Here is a 26,023-nt window from a genome sequence, read left to right on the forward strand (position 1 = left end):
AATGAGTGCTCAAGTTCCATATGCAAGGCCATCAGGAGATGGCCCTAAAACTAAACAATAGTGAATCAATATTGTTTTTGTTTTGGAGACCACACGCCAAGGGGCTGGGAGGCCAAATCCAGATTTCCCATGGATAGCACATGCTCAGTCCCTTAAATTCTCCAAATCTACAATGGGATTTCAATTTTTTTTTTTTTTTGGTTTTTGGGGCCACACCTGGTGACACTCAGGGGTTACTTCTGGCTATGCACTCAAATCACTCCTGGCTTGGGGGACCCATCGTAGGTCAGCCATGTGCGAGGCAAATGCCGTACCGCTGTGCCACCTCTCCGGCTCCCCACAGTGGGATTTCTTGCCAGTCTTGGTCCACAAGTCTCCTGCACCACCCCCACCACACCCCCAGCAGAAAAATAGGTCTCAGACTGGAGACTCCTGGGCCAGAGCGCTGGCACAGTGATACGGTGTTTGCCTTGCAAGTGGCAACCCGAGATGGACCCAGTTTTGATTCCCGGCATCCATATGGTCCCCAATCCTGCCAGGAGCTATTTCTGAGTGCAGAGCCTGGAATAACCCCTGAGCACCACTGGGTATGGCCCCCCAAAAAAACCAAAACAAACAAAAAACCCCACAGACTGGAGACTCCACTCAACCTAGGATTTAAGAGTTATTCCGGGCCCGGAGAGATAGCACAGCTGCGTTTGCCTTGCAAGCAGCCGCTCCAGGACCAAAGGTGGTTGGTTCGAATCCCGGTGTCCCATATGGTCCCCCGTGCCTGCCAGGAGCTATTTCTGAGCAGACAGCCAGGAGTAACCCCTGAGCAGTGCCGGGTGTGGCCCAAAAACCAAAAAAAAAAAAAAAAAAAAGAGTTATTCCTAGTATTGTGTGGTCCCAGTGTTTCCTCCAGCCTCACTCCCACTCTCCATCCCCTCCCCACTCTACTCATAGCACCACATGCCAGTAGCCATTGCCCATGTGACCTGGGAGCTTGGCTGTGTTGTGCCCACAGAGCTTTTCTGGCACACTACAACCAACCACAAATCAGAATGCTTTCTGAATTGAGGGCTTGCTTTTTAAAGATTTTGGAGTGATAGCACAGCAGTAGTGCGTTTGCCTTGCACGTGGCTGACCCGGGATGGACCCCTTCAATTCCCAGCATCCCATATGGTCCCTGAGCTTGCCGGGAGCGATTTCTGAGCACAGAGCCAGGAGTAACCCCTGAGTACCATGGGGCGTGGCCCAGAAACAAACAAACAAAAAACAACCTAAAAGTTTTGTGTTGTCATTGTTGTTTGGGGGGCACAGCTGGCCCTTATTCAGGGCTTACTCCTGGCTCAGAGTTCAGGCATTACTTCTGGAAGGCTTGGGGGACTATATGGGGTACCAAGAATTGAACCCAGGTCAGCCATATATAAGACAGGCATTCTACCTTCTGTACTATCACTCCTGCCAGGATGTTCTTCTTTTTTTTAATTTACTTTTTTATTTTGGGTGACAACCAGCAGTACTTAGAGATTACTTTGGGCTTGGTATTAGGGAAAGTCAATCTCAAAAATTGCTAAGGGGACCAAGTGGCACCAGGGCCAAACACGAGGCTCTAGCATGCTCATCATTTTTGTCCTCTAGCCTCCTAAGTCACCTCCTTATCCCAGGAAGTGTTTTTTGAGATAATCTTTCATCCTCCATCAGGGTCTTTAACTTAGAGAATTAAAATGCTAGTATTCTGGGTGTAATAAATTATTAGATACAACAATCTGTGAACAGGTCTTTTGGGGGGCTAGGGCCACACCTGGCATTGCTCAGGGGTCATTCCTGGCAGTGCTCAGGACCATATGAATGTCGAGGATCCAACCTGCTGTGCTATTGCTCAGGCCCCAGTGTAAGCAGCTTTTATCCAGAGCTATTTTTGTGCTTTTCCTGCCATTTGTTGTGTGTGGGCTCAGCTGATGCCACCTCCTCAGTACTGCTTCCAAGAGACTAGATGTGTCACGGGTGTGAGGCACCATCTGCCTCCACGGTGTCACTGAAGACCATAGTTGTTTCTCTCAGAGGGAACTGCGAAATCCTCATTCTACTTCGAAATCCTCATTCTACTTGCTCTGCCCTCTACCTCTCCCCTCACCTCCAGTGGTGGATGAAGTCTTGGCACGCTGCTCTCCTCTGGAACTCTGGAGCATTTGCACAGAGAACTTAACACCTTGTGAAGCCTTCTACAGTAGCTAAAACTCTCACTGGTTTAAAATCCCCACTTCTCACAGCTTTTTCAACAAGATGTTTCTTCCAAATTTCTAATAAGCTATCAGAAGAAGCCCTGGGATTGAGTCATGGGGGAAAGAACCCAAGTAACATTAAAAGTCTGGAGTTTGGTGCTGAGAGATAGTACAGGTGGTAAGTCACATGCCTAGTAGACTGCAGATCTCCTGGTTCAATCCTTGCATATGGTCTCCTATACACCACCAGGGGTCACTACTGAGCAGAGTGAACAGCTGTGTGGCAACACACACACACACACACACACACACACACACACACACACACGCACGCACGCACGCACGCACGCACGCGCGCGCGCGCGCCTTGGGGAAGGGAAGTGACCTAAGCCATAGTTTGCAGTGGTCCTCAAACTACGGCCTGTGGGCCACATATTGTATTTGTTCCCGTTTTGTTTCTTCACTTCAAAATAAGATATTTGCAGTGTACATAGGAATTTGTTCATGTTTTTTGTTTTTACTATAGTCCGGCTCTCCAATGGTCTGACGGACAGTGAACTGACCCCCTATTTAAAATGTTTGAAGACTCCTGGTAGTGAGTAGGGCCCTTGCCTTGGACGCATCTGATCCAGGTCCAATCCCCAGCATCCAATTTAGTTCCCTGAGCCTGCCAGGAGTCATTTCTCAGCACAGAAAGAACCAGAAGTAACCCAAGAGCACCACCAGGTGTCCCCCCCCCACCCAAAAAAAAGAATTCAAGATGGGGGGAAAAAAGCCTGATTCATCCCAGAATGAAATACAAGTACCAGCCTAGCTCAAGGACTGCTGTCCAGATTTCTGACTCTTTCAGTTCCCCTTTCTCCATTCATTCCTTCTTTCATTTGTTCACTCAACAAATACATTCACTATGTCTTTGCCTTCTGGAAGTAAATAATGAAGTAATGAATGAATCAGCTCCATTCTGAGTTTCTGAGAGCTCAAGTCTGTAGGGGGAACCCCCTGTCCAGCAGAGAGGGGCTCTTCACCCTGTGCCCACAATGGCAAGCACCCATGGACACTGGCTGTGCAAAGTGACTGAGTTTCACATTCATGTTTAGTCAAAGAAAACCCCCTCCAGAGCCACACCCATGGGCCTCGCAGATACCAGAAAACTCTCCATGTCCTGTTGCCCCCAAGAAATTCTCTGGAAACCACACATATCATTGCTTTAATACTGTGTAATACTTTTTCTTAAAATACAGTCTCTTCTGAGGTAGACAGACCACACTGCAGAGCATCATCAAACAGGAGATAAATATGTCCATGTACAACACGTAGCAAATTGAGGTAGAAATGGTTACAGCTGGAGGAGAGGACCCCCTACCCCAACCTGGGTAGGAGGGGGCCAGCTTATTGAGTCTACCCTCCCCCAACCCCTGCCCCTGGATTCTTTGGTATGCCCCCCTCCCCCACCACAATGCCAGAACTGGACCTGCTCTTCCCCTCCCCGCCCCAGTGCTCATGAGGTAGGTGCTTGTAAGACTGGGGCAGTCTTCTTGTGCAAAGTGCCCCAAGGCCAGTAGAGAAGGTGGTGGGGGCCCTAGGTCTCCACTGACAAGCAACCCCCAACTCCCTACCTCTTTACGGAAAGGCTGGAACCCCAACCCCACTTCCACCCCACTCCCATGTTTCACACCTGAGAGGCCTCCTTTGCCTTTCACTGCCCACTGAAGCTCTGCAGGGAGGACTCCCAGTGACATAGGGGAGGAGAGTAGCTCTGCAGAGAGGAGGACCCCAGTGGTAGAGGGAAGGACAGCAGTACTGCCTCACAGGAGGCAGAGTGGGAGGGTGGACAGCAGCTTCCTGTGAGCACATCTAGGCTCACCGCCTGGCCTTCAGCACCTTGGCACTGAAATGTCTCCAGAGACTCCTCGAGAGTAGAGGAGGTGGCAGAGAGCAGATAGATGCTCCCACACCAGAAGGAACAAGAGAGGCCTGGGTGGGAGAGAGAAGGGAGGGGGTGCGCCAATGTCTGGTGTGGGGAAAAATCCTCCAAGAAGGAAGGCGCTCTAGGCTCAGGCTTAACTGAGAACAAACCTCTCCCTCTGCATAGCTAGGACCCTAAGAAAATGGGAGACAGCTCCCCACTGAAGCTTCCCTGGTACCTACGCTCCCTTCCCAGCATACAGGAGGCTGAGATCCAAGTTTAGTGCCCAACAAGTCCTGTGGTCAGACTGTCTCCCCTCCTGGCCTGAGCAGGGCCTTGAGATGATCCCCATTCTGTGGAGCCACCTTCCCCCCCAGACCCCTCAGTCTAATTTCTGGTTCTGGGGCAGGAAGTAGAAAGAGCTCCTCCCCACTTTCAGTACCCAAGCCAATGTAAAGCAGAAGTGGAGGCCATTGAGAGAGCACAAGGCAAGCCCCCCCCCCCACTCCCACCCCTGCCAACTCCTGGGATGCGCAAGGAAGGGGGGTTACATTCTGCCTGAGGGGAAGGGGAAGCCTCTCCTCTTCACCACCAGCTCACACTGGTTCAGTCTTGGGGCAGAAGTGCTGGGGGTGAGAGGAGGGAGGCATAGGAGAGCAGCCAAAGTCTAACATTCTTTCTGAGGTCAGTTTCTTCCTGAGTTGTCAAAAGAAAAAGAAAAATGACAAATTCTACACATCTTACAAAAATAAGAGGCCTAACGTATTAAACTATTATTGGGATATCCCCTAAAAAACAAACAAACAAAAAACTTTCTTTGGGCATTGGTTTCATTGGTTGTTGTTATTGTTTTGTTTTCTTTTTTCTTTTTTTTTTTCTTTTTTCTTCTTTTGCTTGATCCTCCCCTGTCTCTAGACTCAGTTTCAGGTGAGCGGGAAGGGGGAACACTATCCCGGTCCCTGGACCCCCAACTCGCCTGCCTGCAAAGGGGTACAACAGACTTGGACAGGGAGGGACAGACGGAAGGCAGAGAGACAGTGAAAGCACAGGGCAGGGCTGGTTGAGAGATGGAGAGGAGGAGGGAAGTGCAGAATAGGACTGGGGGTCATGGGGGGAGTGGACAATGGTCCATTACAAAGGCAAGGGAACAGAAAATGATACTTTTTGGTGCAGGAGAGAGCCATTCTGACAGCGAGGAGACGAAAAGGATTGCGGTGCGAGAACAGGAGTTCCTTTGGCCCCAGAGAGCCAGCCCATCCCAGCCTACCCCAGCCCACGGGAGGGAGGGGAACTGTGGAAGAGATGGCTAGTTCCCGTCCACAATAAATAGGGAAAACCTGAGTACACAGAGCATATGGCCTCTATCTGCCTAGCAGGAGCATTTTCCTTCCCAAGAAAAGTCACCGGCGGGCCCCATTCCCTCCCCCAGCCACATTCATCACTCCCGCACCCTCCCAGCCCCTTGGGGTTCAAGTCAAGTGGCCTCCCCCGGCGCCGCAGCGGAGCCGGGGACACCACGGGCCGTGTCCGGCAGCGTCAGCATCAGTGTCCAGAGCCGTACATCTTGTCCCACTCTACCAGCGAGTCCAGGTCCTTGGGGGAGGCCCTGGGGCCCATCTTGGCCAGGGCGGCCTCGAGGTCCTTGTAGGAGAGGGGCCGCGGCATCCGCGGGAGGCCCGCGCCGGCCGCCGCCTGCTGGCACAGCTGGCCCAGCTCGGCCCCGGAGAAGCCCTGGGTGCCCTGCACGAGGGCCGCGAGCTCCCGCTCGCTCAGCGCGCAGCCCTGCTGGGCCAGCGCCCGCTGCAGGATCTGCCCCCGGGCCGGGCCGTCGGGAAGCGCCACGTAGAAGCGCAGCGCGAAGCGCCGGCGCGTGGCCTCGTCCAGGGCCGCCGGCCTCGACGTGGTGCCCACCACCAGCACGCCGCCGTCGGGCCCGCCGTCCAGGCAGGCCAGGAGCGGCGCCTGCAGCGAGCCGGCCGCGCCGTCGTCCCGCGCGGGGAGGAGCGCGTCCAGCTCGCTGAGCAGGAGCACGGCGGGCGGGCGGCAGCTGGCCGCCGCGAAGGCCGCCTGCAGCAGGCGCGCGCCCTCGGACACGCCCGGCGCGGCCAGCGCGCTCCCGCTCAGGCGCAGCAGCGTGGCGCCCAGCTGCGTGGCCAGGCAGCGGCCCAGCAGCGCCTTGCCGGCGCCCCGCGGGCCGAAGAGCAGCACGGCGCGCGGGGGCCGCGGGCCGCCCGGGTAGGCGGGCGGCCGGAGCAGCGGCCACAGCAGCTCCTCCTCCAGCGCCGCCTTGAGCGCGCCCTGGCCCGCCACGTCGGCCCACTGCACCGGCGGCCCGCGGTCCACCAGCCGGCTGGCCGCCAGCTCCAGCGCGCCGGGCTCCGGGGCCCCCGCGGGCGCCGGGAACTTGTCGAAGGGCTCGAGCGGCGGGCCGTAGCCCGGCGCGCCCAGCGCCTTGAGCGGGGCGTCCTTGGGCCGGAACCCGTTGCCCCGGCACTCGCCGCCGTCCGCGGCCGCGTAGAGCGCGCCGTCGGCGGCCGCGGCCGGGCCCTTGGCGGGCTCGTAGGCGTACTTGCGGTAGCGGCCCTCGGCGCCCTCGTCGGCCGCCTTGCGCTTGAGCGACGCGGGCGTGTCGGGCCCCGGGCCGGCGGCGGGGAAGCCGTAGGCGGCGGCGGGCGCGGGCAGCGGCGTGGGCGCGGCCAGGCCGGAGGGCAGGTAGGGCGCGGCGGGCGGCGCCACGGGCGGCGGCGGCAGGGCCCCGTAGCCGGGCTGCGCGCCGTAGCCCCCCGCGGGGTAGTTGTAGAGCGGCGCGGGGGGCCCGTAGCCCGGCGGGGGCGGCGGCGGCGGCGGCTGCAGGAGCGCGGCGGGCGGCGGCGGCGGCGGGGCCAGCGCGGGGCCCGTCTGGGCGCAGTAGCCCGGGGCTAGGTACCCGCCGCCGTAGCCCGCCGCGTACTCCGGCGCCGCCGACGGGCCCCCGCACGCGTTGCCCGCGGCGTAGAGGGGCTCAGGCAGGTTCGCGGCCAGGACCGGGGAGCCCCCGAGCGCCCCCGAGCCGCCCCCGCCGCTGGCCTTGGGGGTGGTGCCCGCGAGGCCGTCGTGGAGCGAAGCCAGTGCGTAGGGCGGCTCGGGCCCTGGCCACGGCTCGGGGTCCCCCTTGGCGCCGTTGAGGAAGGCGGCGTCGCTGTAGCCGCCCAGGGCGGGGCGCTCGTAGGGCGCGTCCAGGACCCCCGAGTACTTCTCGGCGTAGCGCTTGAGGAGGTTGGAGGCGGTGAGGGCGGAGATGTCGTCGTGGGCCCAGGCGTAGTGGCAGCGCTGGCGACCCCCCGGGGGCAGCTCCAACTTGTGCGCCGGCGACGGGGTGGTCGAGGAGACGTCCAGGTGCTGCTCTGGCCACTGGTTGAGGGGCTGGGCGTGTTCCGGTGTCCAGTGCATCTTCGACAGAGCTGCGGGCAAGAGGAGAGGCTGGATGAGGTAGGTCCTGCAGAGCTAGCCCTGGGGCCTAGTGGCCCAAAGGTCCAAAGCCTAGACGACCACTTGTGACCTTTCGCCTCCCCCCACACACCCCAGCAGGTGCACCCTCCTGGACCACACTGACACCGAGTACTCAGTACTTGGCCTTTGACCCGGGATTCAGGCTCACTGAAAACACTTTCTTCAGAGGCAGGAGGAATGATGGCTCATAGCAACAAGCACGATTTTTGTCTTGGTCACAACCCATGCAGACCCATGCAGACTGGGTGTTGGGAAGAGTCAGGCAGGCCTGGGAATAGTCTGAGCAAGTGGGGCATGTTCAGCTCAAGGCTCTGCATGCACACCAGATGATGGATTGACAGGGGAGGGTGCTGCCCAGGGACCCTGGTCTAGTCCAGTCCTACACGCTGGACTAAATGCTGTTCATTCCAGTCTTCCCCCAGAACAAAGAAACTGCTCTGGTCCTGAGGTCAGGGTATGGAGTCTGGCCCCAGCGTTGACCTCTAAGCATTCCCTTCTTTTCTGTGTGGTAGCTTTTAAACTCTTCCTGTTGAAGTCAGCACCCCCCATGTCATGGCAGGTGTTGTCACTTGCCTCCTTCCCAGACTATCTCACCACAACATAAGATGTTTTTGGCTGGCATGATACCCTCAAGGAGCTGGGAAAGGTATCATGTAGTATATGAAAAAGTTTCCATAAGATTATTCTTGGAATTGTATATAAAAGTATTTCCTTAGGATTGTTCTGTGACTATTGCCCCACCTAGACCTTCCAGGTGGGGGCGCTGTGGAGTTGGCAATAAATAGCTTGATGGAGAGGGGAGAGGGGTCCTTTTGCGAAAGCTGCAGGCTGCAAGAGGATTCTCTCGCTCTCTTTGCCCAATCTTTTACACCCTATCCTTCTTGTCTGTGTGGATTATTATTTGCTGCGGATAAATATTACTAAGGTCTCCCCCCGAAAGGGGACAAGGGGATGGGAAGTAATTTCTCATTCTGGGGACTGTTCTTGGATTCACAAATACCCAACAAAGGATTTAACAGCCCAGATAATTTACAGTATCATAGAGAACAAGTCGCTCATTTGTCACAGAGCTTCCCAGTAATCATGGAATGAAGAAAAGGATGAGGTCTGTGTTGCAAAGTAAAAAAGTTACCCCATTTCTGGGGGCCGGAGAGATAGCATGGAGGTAAGGCGTTTTTGCCTTTCATGCAGAAGGTCATCGGTTTGAATCCCGGTGTCCCATATGGTCCCCCATGCCTGCCAGGAGCAATTTCTGAGCAGACAGCCAGGAGTAACCCCTGAGCACTGCCGGGTGTGACCCAAAAAAAACCACAAAAAAAAAAAAAAAGTTACCCCATTTCTGAAAGAAAGCAAAAGTGTCCCTAGTATAAAGAACTCCAGACCTTGAGAAAGAGAAAGAAATGGACAAATAAATCAGAAAGATAATAAACACTGTTCTCGGGCCTGGAGAGATAGCACAGCGATGTTTGCCTTGCAAGCAGCCGATCCAGGACCAAAGGTGGTTGGTTCGAATCCCGGTGTCCCATATGGTCCCCCGTGCCTGCCAGGAGCTATTTCTGAGCAGACAGCCAGGAGTAACCCCTGAGCACCGCCCGGTATGCCCCCCCCCCAAAAAAAAAAACAAAAAATAAATAAATAAACACTGTTCTCTTAAAATCCATTCCAGAAATACATCACAATCATTGGGTGTTGTTTCTGACACTGTCCCTCAGCAGCAGCCAATGCATGAGCTAAACTCAGGACATGGGCCTCAAGGTTTCAGGACATACAGAAAGCAGCAGCCTGGTGCACTTGCTCCAATGGAGTGGCCATATATGAGAACCAAATCCCAAAGGCCAGGGACAGGTAAGATGGTTCAGGAGGCTAGAGTGCATGCAAAAAGTCCTGAGATCCCTCTCTGGGAGTGTATGTCTCCACCACCACCACCACCACCACCAGGTGTGGTCCTAGTGACCCCATAGCCGAAGCACTGAACTCTCAGGCCCAAACCCAGGCTATAAGCACCTGGTATGGCACTAGGCACTGGCACCTGAGTGCTACTGGGGAGACTACACAAATAATTAAACAAACAAAAACACTCAAACTGGGAGGCTGGAGAGAGGACAAGAAGGTAAAGCAGCTCTGGAATTGCAACCTGGACATCAAATGGCGCTTGAAGACAAGAAGTCTGTAGAAGATGGAATTTTTGATTCTGGAAATTTTGAACAGTTTCTACAGGAGAAGGTTAAAGCCAATGGAAAAATGAAATCTTGGGAATGCCATTCACATTGAATGCTTCAAGAACAAAATCACTGTTGTTTCTGAGAAACAGCTCTCTAAAAGGTATTTAAAATATCTTATGAGCCGGAGCAACAGTGCAGTGGTAGGGTGTTTGCCTTGCACGTGGCTGACCCAAGATGGACCTGAGTTCGATCCCCATTGTTCCATATGGTCCCCCAAGCCAGGAACAAATTTTTTTTGGGGGGGGTCACACCTGGCAGCACTCAAGGGTTCCATCTGGCTCTACACTCAGAAATCACTCCTGGCAGGCTCGGGGGACCATATGGGATGCTGTGATTCGAACCACCATCCTTCTTCATGCAAGGCAAATGCTTTACCTCCATGCTATCTCTCTGGCCCCAGGAGCAATTTCTGAATGCATAGCCAGGAGTAACCCCTAAACGTCACCAGGTGTGACCCAAAAACAATAAAATAAAATATCTTACAAAAAAATACCTTAAGAAGAATAATCTCCAAGATTGGCTTTGTGTAGTTACATCTGACAAGGAGACTTTATGAACTTCCCAATTAGTCAAGATGAAGATGGATCTAAGTCTGAGGATTAGGTGAAGTCTTCTCTTACAAGGCTTGTTTTTTTGTTTTTTAATAAAAGTTAAAGAAATATGGGGCCAGAGAGATAGCACAGCGGTGTTTGCCTTGCAAGCAGCCAATCCAGGACCTAAGGTGGTTGGTTCGAATCCCAGCGTCCCACATGGTCCCCCATGCCTGCCAGGAGCTATTTCTGAGCAGATAGCCAGGAGTAACCCCTGAGCATAGCCGGGTGTGGCCCAAAAAAAAAAAAAAGTTAAAGAAATAAAATAGAAATGGACTTGTGGTTTGTTGATGAATAAAAGATGTACTTGGGGAAAGAGAAAAGAAGGTAAAGCACAGCCTTATGTGCTGCTCCTCCTGGAGCTCTGCTGGAGTCACTTGTGAATAGAACTAAGAGTAACTCCTAGACTCTGCCAGGGATGGCCCCTGCCCTTACCCCCAGAAAATGTCTCAGGTCTCATACATATCAGAGTTTGATAATGGTTATTTCTTGTAAGATAGCTTTACAGGTTCAATATTCTTTCTTTAACAAACATTTTCTGAGCAAAGACTAAGTGTTATGCTTGGCATAGGGACAGCAAGTATGATGCAGCAGCCAGGTAGGCAGCATTCTTTTTGGAAATAGGAACAGTAGAAGCATGTGCCAGGGGTCTCAGGCCTAGGAAAGTTCCATCTCTGGTTAAGAAGGCATCTTTGGTGGACCTGAGGGTAAAAAAAAAAAAAAACAAGTCTAGCAGAGAGATCCAAGAATTGCCAGCACCTTCAAAGAAAGTCAGCTCAGATGCCCTGTTTCTGTCTTCAAGATGCTTTACTGCCACCTTCTGGAAAATGGTCCTAATAAACCTACAAATCTCCCATAGATAGCTATGATGGAGGGAGCCAAGAGATGTTGAAGGAAGCCAGGAGTAAGAGAAGTAGGGGGAAAGAAACAACTAAAAATCATGCAATTTTCTTTTGGGTTTTTGGGTTTTCTTCAATGCCTGTTGACAGCACTACCTCTGTTGATTTTTTTTTTAACCTCCTTGGTATTATGACAAGAACAGGAGCAGCTCATCTCTGAAAATAAAACTACCTCATCCACACTGCCTTCCAAAGAGTATGAGCCACAGAGAATAAAAAAGGAACAAAGATGTTTATTGTGGGGAGGTTGCATTTAGTGCAATCCTGGTAGTATTTAAAAGGTTATTCCTAGGGCCCGGAGAGATAGCACAGTGGTGTTTGCCTTGCAAGCAGCCGATCCAGGACCAAAGGTGGTTGGTTCAAATCCCGGTGTCCCATATGGTCCCCCGTGCCTGCCAGGAGCTATTTCTGAGCAGACAGCCAGGAGTAACCCCTGAGCACTGCCGGGTGTGACCCCAAAACAAAACAAAAACAAAAGGTTATTCCTAACAAAAAAGGGGGGGGCGGTGAGGTGGCGCTAGAGGTGAGGTGTCTGCCTTGCAAGTGCTAGCCAAGGAAGGACCACGGTTTGATTCCCCTCCCGCGCCCCCCCCCCCCCCGGCGTCCCATATGGTCCCCCCTAGCCAGGGGCAATTTCTGAGAATTTAGCCAGGAGTAACCCCTGAGCATCAAACTCGTGTGGCTGAAAAACAAAACAAAAAAAAAGGGTTATTCCTGATTCTGTACTCAGGAGTGACCCCTGGAGGTATTCAGGGGACCGGAAACTGTATACATAAGTGGTACTATCTCTTCAGTCCAGAGATTAGAGTTCTTTTGGTTTGGTTTGGGGGGTCACATATACAGTATTCTTGGCTTACTCCTGGCTCTATTCTTCAGGATCATTCGTGGCAGTGCTTGAAGGACTATTTGGAGGAAGGGGGCAGGTATTAGCCATATGGTAGGCATGAGTCTTTCCTGTTGTACTATTTCTCAGGAGTGGAGTTCTTAAAGCTATCTCTATCTTTCCATCTCTGAGAGGCAATCTGGTACCCTGGCCAGAGGGCAGAGTAGAGTGTGAGGCCTGTAGGGCACATTTGCAGGTCACCATCTTCTGCTGAAAGAAGTGCAACCAGGTGTCAGCATAGCTGTTTTCCTGCATTTTCAGAACCTCTAGTTCTGACTGCAAAGTAACTGAGCCAACATCAAAGATTTACAAACACATCAAACTAAAATCTTTTGAGACAGCTCAAAGGGCTGAGCACAACCCCAAGTTCCATCCCTGGCTCCACATATGCCCCTAAGAACCCCTGGTTGTGGCAAAAACAAAACCAAACAAAAAAACTTTGTTTTTTGTTCTCAATTATTTTATGTGTGTTTAACAGGGATATGGGTGGGTGGAGTGTGACCTAGAAGAGGACACAGACTAAGGATGACTCTGGATCTTAGCTTAGTCTTCACCTCTACCAGACCCCCTGCTCATCCTGATACCATTATATCAAGACTTACCACCCTTCTCCAGCCTACAGCAATCTTCACTCAGACTCCCACACTCTAGAGAGACAGAGCACTTGAGCCTGGGTCATTACCACACCACATCAGCAATTGTGGGCCCCAAGGAGCTTCTCCAAAGCCCTCAAACCCACCATCCATCTCTTTTTCAGAGCCATCCCCGCCTAGGAGACACCTGTCCCTGAAGCTCCACTTCAACTCCACCCTGTCACAGGCTGGCAATTGCTCAGTTCTCATCCCCCACCCCAGACTTTTAGCTGAGCGTAGCTGCCCACCTCTGGCCTCTACGTTTACATTCTTTTTTTGGGGGGAGGGAGGCACACCTGGTGACACTCGGGTTACTCCTGGCTTTGCTCTCAGAAATCACTCCTGGCTTGGTGAACCATATGGTTGACACCAGGGAGATCAAACCGTGGTCCGTCCTGGGTTAGTGCGTGCAAGGCAAATGCCCTACCACTACACAATCGCTCCTGCCCTATCTTTCCATCTTTATATGCTTTATCACATGTAGAGGCCTTAAGTCCACTCCCCCTCCTCTTTTCCCTCCCCACTCACCCTAGCCCAGTTCTGACTCCACAAGACCTCCCTCCTTTGTCCTGGCTCCCAGCTCACAGTGAGTTTAAGTCTCTCCCATCTTCAAGAAGACCTCATTTGGCATTCAGTCCCCCACTAGCTGTCACTGCATCTCTGTTCCCCTTCAGTCTTTCAAAATCTGCTACATGCAATGAGAGGCCCCTCCACTACAGGTCTGTTAGTGCTCTAACCAAGGACAGGAGACCAGGTATGCAACTTCTGCTGGACTTTTGTCACAGCACTGCATGCATAATACCTCTAAGGGAAGGAACAAAGGTCTGTCCCCAACACAGCAGCAAAAGGGGGAGGCTCATCTCTGGTGCTGAAGGAGGCTGAAGAAGGGGTAAGACTGCCTGTGCTCACCCCACTGAACAGTCAGAGCAGCATGCATGTGTTATCTCTGACTCTATTTCTCTCTGTCCCTGTCTCATCTTGTGTGTGGTACACACACTCGTGTTCTAGTGGAGTCAGGTACTGGTAGTATGCAGTCTCCATGGCCCCCACCCCCACGCTCTCTCATACAAACCCTGGGATAACCCACAAATTCCTGCCCAGATCCCAGGAGAGGGACCTCCTGCTTCAGGCCCATGTTACACTCCCAGTCGCCTGAACCAGCTAACCTGGATGTAGGGAAAGACCTTGGAAGTGGGTGGGCTGGGGTGAGGATATAAGGGAGAACTTAAGTTCTGAATCACTGAGGCCAGATTGAATTCAGGCAAAGACACTGTGCAGCCTAGGCAAGGTTCCTAACCTTTAAGCCTCAGTTTCCCCCCATTAAAAGGCACAACAACATGTTTTGTAGAGTGGGTGTGAGGATTTTAAAAGATTATGTATAGTGCACATCAAGGTCAGTATGATAAATGGTGCATTTAGGGGCTAGGGGTGGTAGTGCTTGCTTTGCATGCAGCCAACCTGGGTTCAATCCCCCAGCAGTCTCCTGAGCTTCACCAGAAATGATCACTGCATAAGAATTAAAAATAAGTCCTGAGTACCACTGGGTGTGACTCAAAAACAAAATAATACCCAAAATAAAACAAAACAAAACAAAAAAACAGGTGATTCAATAGGCTGAGCACATGTGGGAGGCCTAGGTTCAATTCCTGATACCACATGGTCCCCTGATCATCACCATGAACAACCCCCAAGCACTGCTAGGTAGGTGTGACCCAAATCCAAACCAAACCTGACTAGGGTGCCAGGAGATAGTTCAAAGGGCACATTCTGGCATGGAGGTCCTAGTGACCTGCTGGGATTGAATCACACCCAGTCTAGTATCACTACAAATGGCCTTCAGATCCCCTGAGCACTGTTTTGGAGACCCTCAAAAATAACCTAACGGGGCCGGTGTGGTGGCGCTAGAGGTAAGGTGTCTGCCTTGCCAGCGCTAGCCTTAGACGGACTGCGGTTCGATCCCCCGGTGTCCTATATGGTCCCCCAAGCCAGGTGCGACTTCTGAGCGAATAGCCAGGAGTAACCCCTGAGCATTACCGGGTGTGGCCCAAAAACCAAAAAAAAATATAAATAAATAAAAATAAATAACCTAAATTAACCAAGCAAGGGACTAAAGAGGATACAGTAGTTAAGGTACATGTGACTGACCTGGGCTCAGTTTCCAGCACCCCTAAAGTCTGAGTACTGCCAGGTGTACTCCCCATATAAAAGGAGGATCACTCCTAGCAGGCTTGGGTGGAATGAAGTACTAGTGATCGAACCTGGATCAGCCTCATGCAAGTGCCCTACCTGCTCTATTTCCCTTCTTTTTTTTTTTTTCTATTTTATTTTATTTTGATTTTTTGGGGTGACACTCAGGGATTATTCCTGGCTATGCGCTCAGAAATCACTCCTGGCTTGGGGGACCATATGGGATGCAGGGGGATCCAACCACTGTTTTTCTTAGGTTAACACAGGCAAGGCAAATGCCTTACCACTTGTGCCACCGCTCTGGCCCCTCTATTTCCCTTCTTGTCCTTAGTTCTGAAAGAATTTCACAGGGATAAAGGCATGGTAGGTATCTTGGGGTTCACAGCAAACCCCTTTCAGATAGATATACCTGAATATGAGTTATTGTGAGTATCCTGGAAAGTTCTTGGTTACCTGGAAACAGAGTGTTTTGGGGGAGGGGGGACTAGTCAACATCAGGAGTTAGGACAGAGAAGGGGGGGAGCTAAAGGTGGCATCCCATCCTATTAAGGCAAGCAACTGTGTTGCAGATAGAAGCTTCCACAAAGCCCCAAAAGGCCTTGTAGCAGTTTCTGATCTGTTAAGAACATTGGTATGTGAGAGTTCGATGCACCTGGTGAACAGAAACTCTGCACCCCTTCCCTTCAGCCTGGGCCCAGCCCCTCTTCCGGCTGGCTGCTCCTGAGTCAGACCCTTTCATAGGTCACTTGGATTCCTGAGATTGGTGACTGCTCCTGCAATGGCAGGGAGCAAAGGGCAGTTGTGAAAGGCTCCAAGTTCCAGGGTCTGTTATTGGCCCAGTTGCCCATCCTGACTTGTCACCGGCACTGAAGCGGAGACAGGTGGGGGTCCAAGGCCTTGCCCTGTGGGATCAGATGCTATATCCATTAGACTAGGTCCGAACTGAGCTAAAATGGATGACATGCAAACTTGCTACAAGTATGAGGACAACCTCACTCCATCCGACATCAGAGGGAAGGTGGTACAGAGGACGAACACAGCGCAAGCCTGAGGTGCCCACAGTGTGATCATGTTCCACTCTCTATAGGGCCTGGGGACAGTGGGCAGGGAAGAACCTCAAAGGTTCTTGTCTCTCACGAGGCCTATTAGTACATTTGACACAGGCAGCTCCCAAGACACCCTCTACTAGCCCCCTAAGGAGGCCTATAATTCTGTGACCCAGAATCTTGCTGCCAATGCAGAGCAGTTGGGAAGAGTAACGGAGGTAGGACATTCCAGACTGCAGCACAGAAAGGGGGTACCCTCCTGGGCAAACACCTCACTCCTTTGGGCTCCGTTTACCCGGCCTGGAACAAAGAGGTTGGAGAGGAGAATCCCATTGTGGCAGGGATGGAATCTCATTAATCTGTTCACCCAGGCTCCCACGGACCTTTTGTCCCAGGCTTTTTGTCTACTGCTCGCTCACAACGAATGCCCCAGGGAGGCACTGGCAGCCTGGCAGAAAGTGAACAGGACTGACTGTCCCCCATCACCCTGCACTGCCCCCATGCCAGTCCCACCACAACAGGAGAGGAGAGAAGAGTTTGGGGATAATCAGCCACCCCCCAAAACCCTGAAACTGCCACACTGAGGCCCGGGCACAGATGGACCTCTTGAATTTGCCTGATTGACCCTGTGAGGGACACAAGACAGGTTTCAAAAGTGTTTAGGGAAAGAACCCCAGAATGCTAGAATTACATAAAGGGTGTATGGACTGCACATTTCCGCTGGTGCCCAGACCACCAACACATCCTGCCATGTTCCAGCCAGTGGCACTTCTTGCTGCTCCCTAGTACCCAGCATCAGTGGCTCTCACATGGGTGAGGAGGCAAAGTGATCACATTCCAAAGAGATGGCCAGGGCTAGAGAGAAAATATTGAAATAAGTTAGCTGCTGTTTCATTTGGCGAATCTAGGTTTGATCCCCTGGTACCACATATGGTTGGGTCCCTGAACACTGAGCTAAGAGAAGCTTTGAGAATAGCTGGGCATGATCCCTCCCCCCCAAAAATAAAAAACATAGAAGAGGGCAAGTGGGAGGACAAAGCGATAGCACAGCTCAATCCCTGGCATCTCTTGTGGTCCCTTGAGCCTACCAGAAGTGATTTCTGAGTGCAAGCAAAGGATTCTGGAAGTTCAAAGACAGTAGAGAATATGGGGGAAGGAGTGTCAGAGACTACCTAAAATGTGTATCTGGTGGGAAGCTCTGGGGTATGTGCATGAGCTGGTGGAACTTGAGGAAAGATGGCTGTCAGGCATACCAGCCCATCCCTGTTACCACTCAGCCACAGCACTCTCACCCCAGAGAGAGGAGACAGGGAACAAGGAGACAGCCTTCCTCTGACCAGTGTCCTTCCCACCTTCTCAGGTAGGAATGCAGAGCTGGGAATTGCATCCCTACAAATGCCCATTGAAACCACAAACTCTCTTTTACAAGGTATCTTGAACACTAATATCTTTTTGTTTGTATACAAAAGATAGTGTTCTGTGAGTGAATTTAAAGCAAGCCTACCTGTCATTATCTCTTACTATCTTTTTATTTGTTTGTTTCTTGGTTTTGAGGCCACACCTGTCAGCTCACAGGGGTTACTCCAGGCTCTGAGCTCAGAAATCACCCTGGCAGGTTCGGGGAACCATATGGGATGCCAGGAATAGAACCCAGGTCTGTCCTGAGTTGGCTGCATGTAAGGCAAATGCCCTACTGCTGTGCTATTGCTCTGGCCCCTTTTACAGTCTTTTAAATTATGTGGCTTTCTATATTAATAACTGTTGACTTTCCTAGATTTACTCCCATATGTGAATGTAAGCTCTTGACTATGTCTCCTTTTAATATGTAATTTCTTTCTGAAATAAAATAATTTGTGGATATAGCAAAAAAAAAAATAACTGAGAGGTGTAAAGCTGGAGAGGGGAAGACTTCTGTTTTTTTGGGGGGCGGGGGAGGGAAGGAAGGCAGGGATAGGACAAAGGTAGGAACCTATGGAGAAAGAGTGGAGAGTGAGTGAATCTTGTTTTGGGCATACAGGGCATCAATCCACTGTTTACTGAGAACATCATAGACCTGTCCAAGTGTGAGCCTACAGAATTCCAGGGAAGGGGTCAGAGAAACAGTCCAAGGGGTAGAGTGTATGCCTTCCATGTGGCCAACCTGGTTCAATTCTCAGCATTCCATATGGTTCCCAAAGTCTCATCAGAATTGTTCACTGAATGTAAAATCACCAGGAGTAAGCCCTGAGCACCCCCTGGGTCTGGCCTCAAAATTGAGGAGATGGAGCCAGAGCGATGGCACAGCATAGGATGTTTGCCTTACACATGGCCGCACCGGAATGAACCCAGATTTAATTCCCGGCAGCCCATACAGTCCCCAGGGCCCATCAGGGCGATTTCTAAGCACAGAACCAGGAATAAACCCCTAAGCACAGCTGGCTATAGCCCAAAAACAAAAAAACAAACCAAAAGTTGTCTATGAAGGGGCCAGGGAGGTAGCACAACTGGAGAGGCCTGAGTTTGAGTCCTAGCACCTTTAATCTCCAAGCACTGCCAGAAATGACCCCTGAACTCAGAGTCAAGAATAGCCCCTGAGAGTGCCTAGTGCGGCTCAAAAATAAAACAGAAAAAAATCTACCTATACATTAATTCCTGATCCCTCCCCTTTGGTTCTCTCAGTAGTACCCAACTCTGCCCTGGCCTCCCACCAGATGATTGGGCTGGATGATCAGGATGATCCACATGCTGAGGTACCAACATTCAACTCAGCATCACCCCTTCCTGTGACCTTTTGGCAGCCTCAACTTGTCTCCTCCTCAGCCTCTTTCCTGCTTTCTCTTCTCTGCACTGTCTCATAATGGGCCTCAGCACCATATACTAAGGAGTTCATAACTGTGCTCCCCAGCAAAAAGTCTCCACATGGCACTTTGACAGACCTGCCAGCTTCCTGATACCTCCACTCTTCTACTCTAATGCCCAATTAATATAATTAGTACCCAGAAAGATGTCTGACTTCCCCAATCAAAATCTCCAGCCACAGGGGTTATTTCTAGCTTCTTTCACCCACATCTCCCCAAAGAGCTGGATTGGGCCAGCATCAATCAAAATCTCTCCAAGCTCCCCATCTGGGACTGCAGTAGACCTCACCCCTTTCTGCTCTGCTCCCTATTCTCTACACAGCAGAGGGACCTTAAAACAACCCTGACCTGGAATCCCAAAAGTTCCCAGAAGTTCTCGTCTCATCTTAGTAACAGTCAGTGGCATCTAACTCCAAATGATGAACTCCTAACTCCATCTTGTCCTCCCCAACAGCCTACCTGGTCTCCCTGCTGTCCCCCACCCTCACTCCTCTATAACAGCTCTGTGCCCAAAACACTCTACCCTCAAAGATCATCTGTTGGGTCCTGTTTCTTTCAAGACCTTCCCTGTGCCTTGTCACACTCGGGCCTTGTATCAGCAAAAATTCCATAGGTCACCACATATCCCCAACACCAGACTGTGAGGGCCAGGGAGTTGACTCAAAAAGACTGGGGCACATGAAGGGCTAGAACTAAGCCCAGAATCTGATCCCTAGCACCACACTGCCCCGACCCACACCCTAGCACAGCCAAGTATAGTCCTGGAGGCCCCCAGGCACACCTTACCAGGCCCCCAGTAACAGGAGCCCTCCTGCCCAAAGTAGACTCTGTGGGATGAATAAAAGGATGGAGAAGCAAAGTTTCTGTGAGCAAATAATAAAATGCCAAAAAAAGAAAAAAAGAAAAAGAAAAATGCCAGATGCACTAAATCTGAGCATATCAGAGCAGCTCAGTCAGGTGGAGAGAGAGGGAGCCAGGGAGGGACCATGAGACAGAGTTTGGGTTTGCATAGAGGAAATGCCCAGTCCAGTGCTGGTCTCCAGATTGACTGGCACTCACCCCATCCCCGCCCCGCCCCCCGCCCCCACCTTCTTTATTTTTCTAATCCTTCCCCTGCAGTCAGGCCTCTCTGAGAGAGGACAAAAGAGGCGATGGAATTCCCATCAAAGGGCACGGACACATGGGGAAGAGATCAGGGCCCTTGGGAGCCACGTTCTCAAGGTAGCTCGGCCTCCCCGCCTTTCTGGCTCCTCTGCGGGCCAGGGGTGGGGGTGCTCTGGCCCTAGGCTCCTCATATGTCAAATGCCAAACAGCAGGAGGTCAGCCAGCTTCAGGCGGTCCAAGAGGCCCCCAGCTGGGCTGTGCGCAGGCGCGGGGCGGCAGGGGGGCAGGGAGGGGAGCCTGCAGAGGTCCCTGCTGGGCGGCGGTCAGGGCCACAGACAAGACAAGCCGGGACCATCTGTTGTCGCTTGAGCGGCCAGGCCGGGCCCAGCATCCTCCGCAAGAACTTTCCCAACACCCTCTTGGTTCCACCCTCACTGCTTTCTGCTTCTAACAGTCGCCTCCAGAGGGGTACTGAGGCTCCCTCCAGCCTGCACAGCCACCTGGGGATAGTAAGGTTTGGGTTCAGCACTTGTACCAAGGTGACCACAGAGCCAACTCACAGTCTGCCCACAACCTCTTCCACAGGCCTCCCAGACTGTCACCCCAAGATGTTTCAAAGATACCTCCAAGTGCAGAGTTCTATAGTCTGTTCCTCAGTCCTCAACCACCATGACCCCCTGGCTGCACAGGTTTCCTTCCATGCCTCACAACAAGAGGAAAGCCTGCAGGAAAGAACCCCACCAAGGTCACAGCCAGAAGCGGGGCTGCCTCTGATACAGGTGATTATTTAGATGTATACTGCTTTATTTTGTTTTTTGTTTTTGTTTTTTGTTTTTGGGCCACACCCGGCGGTACTCAGGGGTTTCTCCTGGCTGTCTGCTCAGAAATAGCTCCTGGCAGGCACGGGGGACCATATGGGACACCGGGATTTGAACCAACCACCTTTGGTCCTGGATCGGCTGCTTGCAAGGCAAACGCCGCTGTGCTATCTCTCCGGGCCCTGTATACTGCTTTAAACAGATTGTGTAAGTGGTATTTATGACAGGAAAATAAAAGTGAAGGAGTAAAGTGGAATTCAGTGGAGTTCTGTTCCAACAGCATGGACCACTCAGATGTCATGAGGAGCCATCCTGTCACCCCATTACGGCTTTCCCAGATAATACAGCTCTGGGCACTGCCAGCCTCCCCCCAAAGTTGGACCTGAAATTTTCCCTTTCCTCCCCTTTGGACCTGGGGAGACCTCCTCTGTTTCATACTTCCCTCCTAGGCTTCCTCCCCTCCCCACCAGCCAAGTTCACCTGCCCAGAGCTGAGGAGGAACTGATGAAAGCAGACAAAAGGACAGGACATGGTAGGATCTATACAAAAATCAGAATATCTAACTACAGAAACCTGACCGCTACAACCATGATTGTGAAGAGCTTTTACTGGGACCACAGAGAAAGACTTTGGGGTTAGACAACTTAGAATGCCTGGAGCCTGGAGTTGGTATTATGCCAGGATGCTTCATGGGTAAGGTCTCCCTGTTTATACACCAAAGATTTTTCCTTTCTATTTTCCCCATATTTTGCTGTGCCTATGCAAACAAAACAAAACAAAACAAACAAACCCTGCCGTACACAACCTATTTTATTGTATTTTTTAAAATCTCTTATCTTTTATTTCTTTTGTGGGGGTCACACCCAGCGATGCTCAGGGGTTACACCTGGCACTGTGCACAGAAATTGCTCCTGGAAGGCTTGGGGGACCATATGGGATGCCAGTAATCAAACTGGGATCCATTATGGGTTGGCCGCATGCAATGCCAATACAAATGCCCTACAGCTATGCAGTCCCTCTGGCTCCAATATCTTATCTTTTAAATCAGGGCTCCAGCCTTTCTCGTAGAACCTTGGGACACAGATTATTTTGCCACATATCCCAGCATTTTTCTATAAAAGTAAGAAGAAAGGATCAAAGAAAGACTGGGGGCCAGGGACCAAGTGGTCTCAGATGCATTGGTGGGGAAATAAATAAGGACAGATCTAAATATTCAAGCCAAAGTCAATGATAATAGAATCAAGGGATCTAAATTTTAAGTCTAAACTTAAAGGGGCCTTGTTATTTGGCAGGCCAGGAAGCAAAAAGTGGTGGTATAGGATGCACTCTGGGTCCACTGGTGGAGGGAGGTTGACACTGGTGGTGGGAAGGGCCCTGACTCATTGCATATCTGAAATTAACTATGAAGGACTTTGTAGATCACAATTGTTTCAATAAAATAAAAACATTTTTTTTTTTTGGTTTTTCGGTCACACCCGTTTGATGCTCAGGGTTACTCCTGGCTAAGCGCTCAGAAATCGCCCCTAGCTTGAGGGGACCATATGGGACGCCGGGGGATCGAACCGCAGTCCTTCCTTGGCTAGCGCTTGCAAGGCAGACACCTTACCTCTAGCGCCACCTCGCCGGCCCCAAATAAAAATTTTTAATAAAAAAATTTTAAAAAGAGGGGCCGGAGAGATAGCATGGAGGTAAGGCGTTTGCCTTGCGTGCAGAAGGTAGGTGGTTCAAATCCCTGCATCCCATATGGTCCCCCGAGTCTGCCAGGAGCGATTTCTGAGTGTAGAGCCAGGAGTAACCCCTGAGTGCTGCCAGGTGTGATCCAAAAACCAAAAATAAATAAATAAATAAAAAATAAATAAAATTTAAAAAGGGAGGCAAGGACATGGGGACTGAGTAATAGCACAGTGGGTAGGGCATTAGCCTTGCACGCAGCCAATCTAGGTTCAATACCTGACATCTCATATAGTTTCCCAAGCCTATCTGGAGTAATTTCTGAGTGAAGAGCCAGGAATAACTTCTGAATACCATTGGGTGTGGCCCAAAACACACACACACACACACACACACACACACACACACACACACACACACACACACCAGGACAGTTTGTCTTCTGGATTTGAGACTGTGCTTCTTTCCTCCCCCATCAGCTACTTATCCCCTTCCTTTGCCAACTCTCCTCATCCTCACACAATCTCAAGGACAGATAGGGACCTTGTAGGAGAGAATCAGGACTCACCAAGCACACTCTCCAGTACTCACAGAGTCCAGGGGTCACTGCTGTGTCCTGAGGCTTGACTGCTTCCCTGTGTCACATTAACCTGGGTTTTAGTGTGGGGAAAGGGAGATTTAGGAGGGATCTGCAGAGGCTACATTGTTCCAGCAGATACAATCTAAATTAAAAATGCTCTCCAGAGGGCTGGAGTGGTGGCACAAGCTGTAGGGCATCTGCCTTGCATGCGGTATTCTAAGACAGACTGCAGTTCTATCCCCTGGCATCCCACATGGTCCCCAAGCCCAGAGTGATTTCTGAGCACATAGCCAGGAGTAACCCCTGAGCTTCACCAGGTGTGGCCCAAAAACAAACAAACAAACAAAAATGTTCTCCAGACCCTAAGCAATAGTACAGAGGATAAGGCACTTGCTTTACTTGTAGCTGGTCTAGGTTCAATCCCCAGCATCCCATATATAGTACCCTGAGCACTGCCTGAGTACAGTAATTCCTGAGTACAGATTCAGGAATAAACCCTGAATATCACCAGTGTGACCCAAAAACAAACAGAAAAAGTGGTTTCCAAACAGGAAAGAAAACAGTGATTAAGGCATATGCCCAGCATGCACCCCACCATGTCCCTCCCCTGGTGCCATATTGACTCCCCCAGCATAATCAGAAAACTGAGCACCACCAGGTCCAGTCCAGGAGGCCCTGATGCTCGGTGGATAGCCCTATGGTCCTCCGCAGTACAACATCCTCAGGCTAAAGATCACCAACGGTGGGGCCCTTGTGTACTACTTGGGCAACCCTTCCCCCATTCAGTCTCTCATGGTCACTCATGCATTTGACACAAGCTGAGTTAGCTGGTCGCCACATGTCTAGATGTGACAAGAGGGTGTCAGATTGGACAGGAGGCCTCCCCAACCAGCTCAGCCAGGTAGGGACCTGACCTGCACGGAACATGATCGCAGTTCCAGGCTAGATGAAGAGCCTTTGTTTCTGCCCTGCAGCCTGAGCCACTGGACACCCCCCAAGCCCTTCCTTTTGTGTTTGTGTGGAAGAGAGAAAGATATTCTCTTCTCTCTGTGTCTCTGTGTCTCTGTGTCTCTGTCTCTCTCTCTGTGTCTGTCTGTCTGTCTGTCTGTCTGTCTGTCTGTCTGTCTGTCTGTCTCTCTCTCTCTCTCTCTCTCTCTCTCTCTCTCTCTCTCTCTCTCTGTCTCTTTCTCTCTCTCACAGCTGCTGTCCTGAACCTCGCCCAATCATCGCAGACCGGAATCATGCCAGTGGGCCCCCAGGGAGTGTATTAGCACATTAGAACTGCTCAGCCTGCCACGACAAAGCCTGGGGCCTTGGGAAGAGTGGGGGGGGGGGCATCCTCCCTCCCCATTCCTGGGGAAATCTTAGGCCTAGATTAGACATTCTAGGGCACAGAGGAATTTTGGGCCCCTAGCTCCAGCAGTGAAGAAGCGATCCATAAAATCCCAATTTACACACTGACTGATCAAACGGCCCATCTACTACTACCCTAGGAGTTTGGGGGGGGGGGCGGGTTTGGGGGGGGGGGGGCTCCAGGGCTCTCCCTACTCTTTCTGAAGAGGACATAAGAGATGGATCCAGGACACAAAGATCCCAACATTTTATCTACAGACTCAAGCCTCATCCCCTTCCCCAAAGGGACATTCGGCCTACCCCAGTTGTGGCCACCTTCCTATTGTCCCTACGATCTGGCTGACTTGGGGGTATGGGCAACCCTGGGAGGCATCTTTGTCTACCCTCTGAATGACAGCTTTTTCTCTCCATACTGCCCTGGGCTGCCAGGACAGACTTCAGTCTCATCAGAACTGCTAATCACTTTCCCAGCTCCAGCCTCCTCTCCTCCCTGCCCCCTTTTTTTCAATAGCCCCTCCATGTTTTCTCAGGCCCCTCGGGGTTGAGGCTGGGGTTGTAATAGCCTGGATGCTCTGGGCCTCCACTTTCCCCATACTCTCACCCCCTCTGGGTTTAGTCCCAACCAAGGAGCAAGGGCTGCATTCTGTACCAGCCTGCAGGTTGGAGAGCCAGCCCATTACTTCTCTTGCCCTTTTTTTTTTCAAGAGAACAGTTTGTCCTCCATTGCCTAGATTTTGTTTGCCATACTAAGGAGAACAGAAGTTTCAGTCACAGAAAGCCATTCTAGTTAGCAATCATTCTCTCAGAAGCCAGTGGTACCTCTGGGAGGTGCCATCTTAGTCCTTAATCTAGGCACTCAGTGGTCAAGCTGATCCCTATTGGCTGCTTGCCAGGAGCCAAGGAAGTGGAAATTATGTGACAGCCAGGAAAGTACTTGGTGAGGTGGGAAACTCCACTGGCCACACTCTATTCTTGCTAAAGCTGCTGGCAGCAGGTGAAGGATGTAGCGAGGCCTGGGCCCTGGGGAATGGCAGAAAAGGAGGAAGAATCGCCAGGCGCTTGTTCTCAAAGGGCTCTAGAGGACTGCTTTCTCTCAATGGCTATTGCACTCAGGATGCCACGTGGTCTCCAGGAGCTCTGCCAGCAACACAGAGAGTCACACGCTAAGGCTGGTCATTCTTAAGGACACACATCTTGCTTTAGGGACTTTGGTTTAGCAGGAGTCTGCAAACCATCTCAGGGCTGGCATCTCTGAACCTTGCCTTGCATGCCTGAGTTGGGGTATCTGTCAGTCACAGTAGCCCCTATAATGGCTCCTGAAGTACATGAGCACCTCAGACAGGTCAGCAGGGATGGGGAGTATTTCTGAGAATAGCTGGTGGAGGGGTCAGCAGGGTTTGAGGCAGGACCCAAGGTAAACTCTCAGAGAGACTAGAACTATCTACTGGAAAGGGGTGGGATGGACTTGCTCCATTGGGCCAAAAGGATGCTGAAGGATTCCAAGGAAAGAGGGGCTACACCTGTCTACTCAGGACACTAGAGTGGGGGGGGGTAGCAGCTGTGAAAATGACTAAATTCCCATTGCTGAAAATGCACCTC

The 26,023-nt window shown here is 51.6% G+C and overlaps 1 protein-coding gene across 1 annotated transcript in view; it reads right to left on the minus strand.

Annotated features, from left to right (window-relative positions):
* Positions 1-4,642: 4,642 nt before the first annotated feature.
* The window catches only part of FIGNL2 (fidgetin like 2), a 31,048-nt gene continuing 9,667 nt past the window's right edge, over positions 4,643-26,023 (minus strand). The window contains exon 2 of the mRNA XM_049783387.1: positions 4,643-7,553. Coding sequence (XP_049639344.1) covers positions 5,656-7,542 — 1,887 coding nt within the window. The 5' untranslated portion in view covers positions 7,543-7,553 and the 3' untranslated portion in view covers positions 4,643-5,655. The remainder of the gene's footprint in view (positions 7,554-26,023) is intronic.

The sequence above is a fragment of the Suncus etruscus genome, chromosome 11 (genome assembly GCF_024139225.1).
Source record: "Suncus etruscus isolate mSunEtr1 chromosome 11, mSunEtr1.pri.cur, whole genome shotgun sequence".
NCBI lineage: Eukaryota > Metazoa > Chordata > Mammalia > Eulipotyphla > Soricidae > Suncus > Suncus etruscus.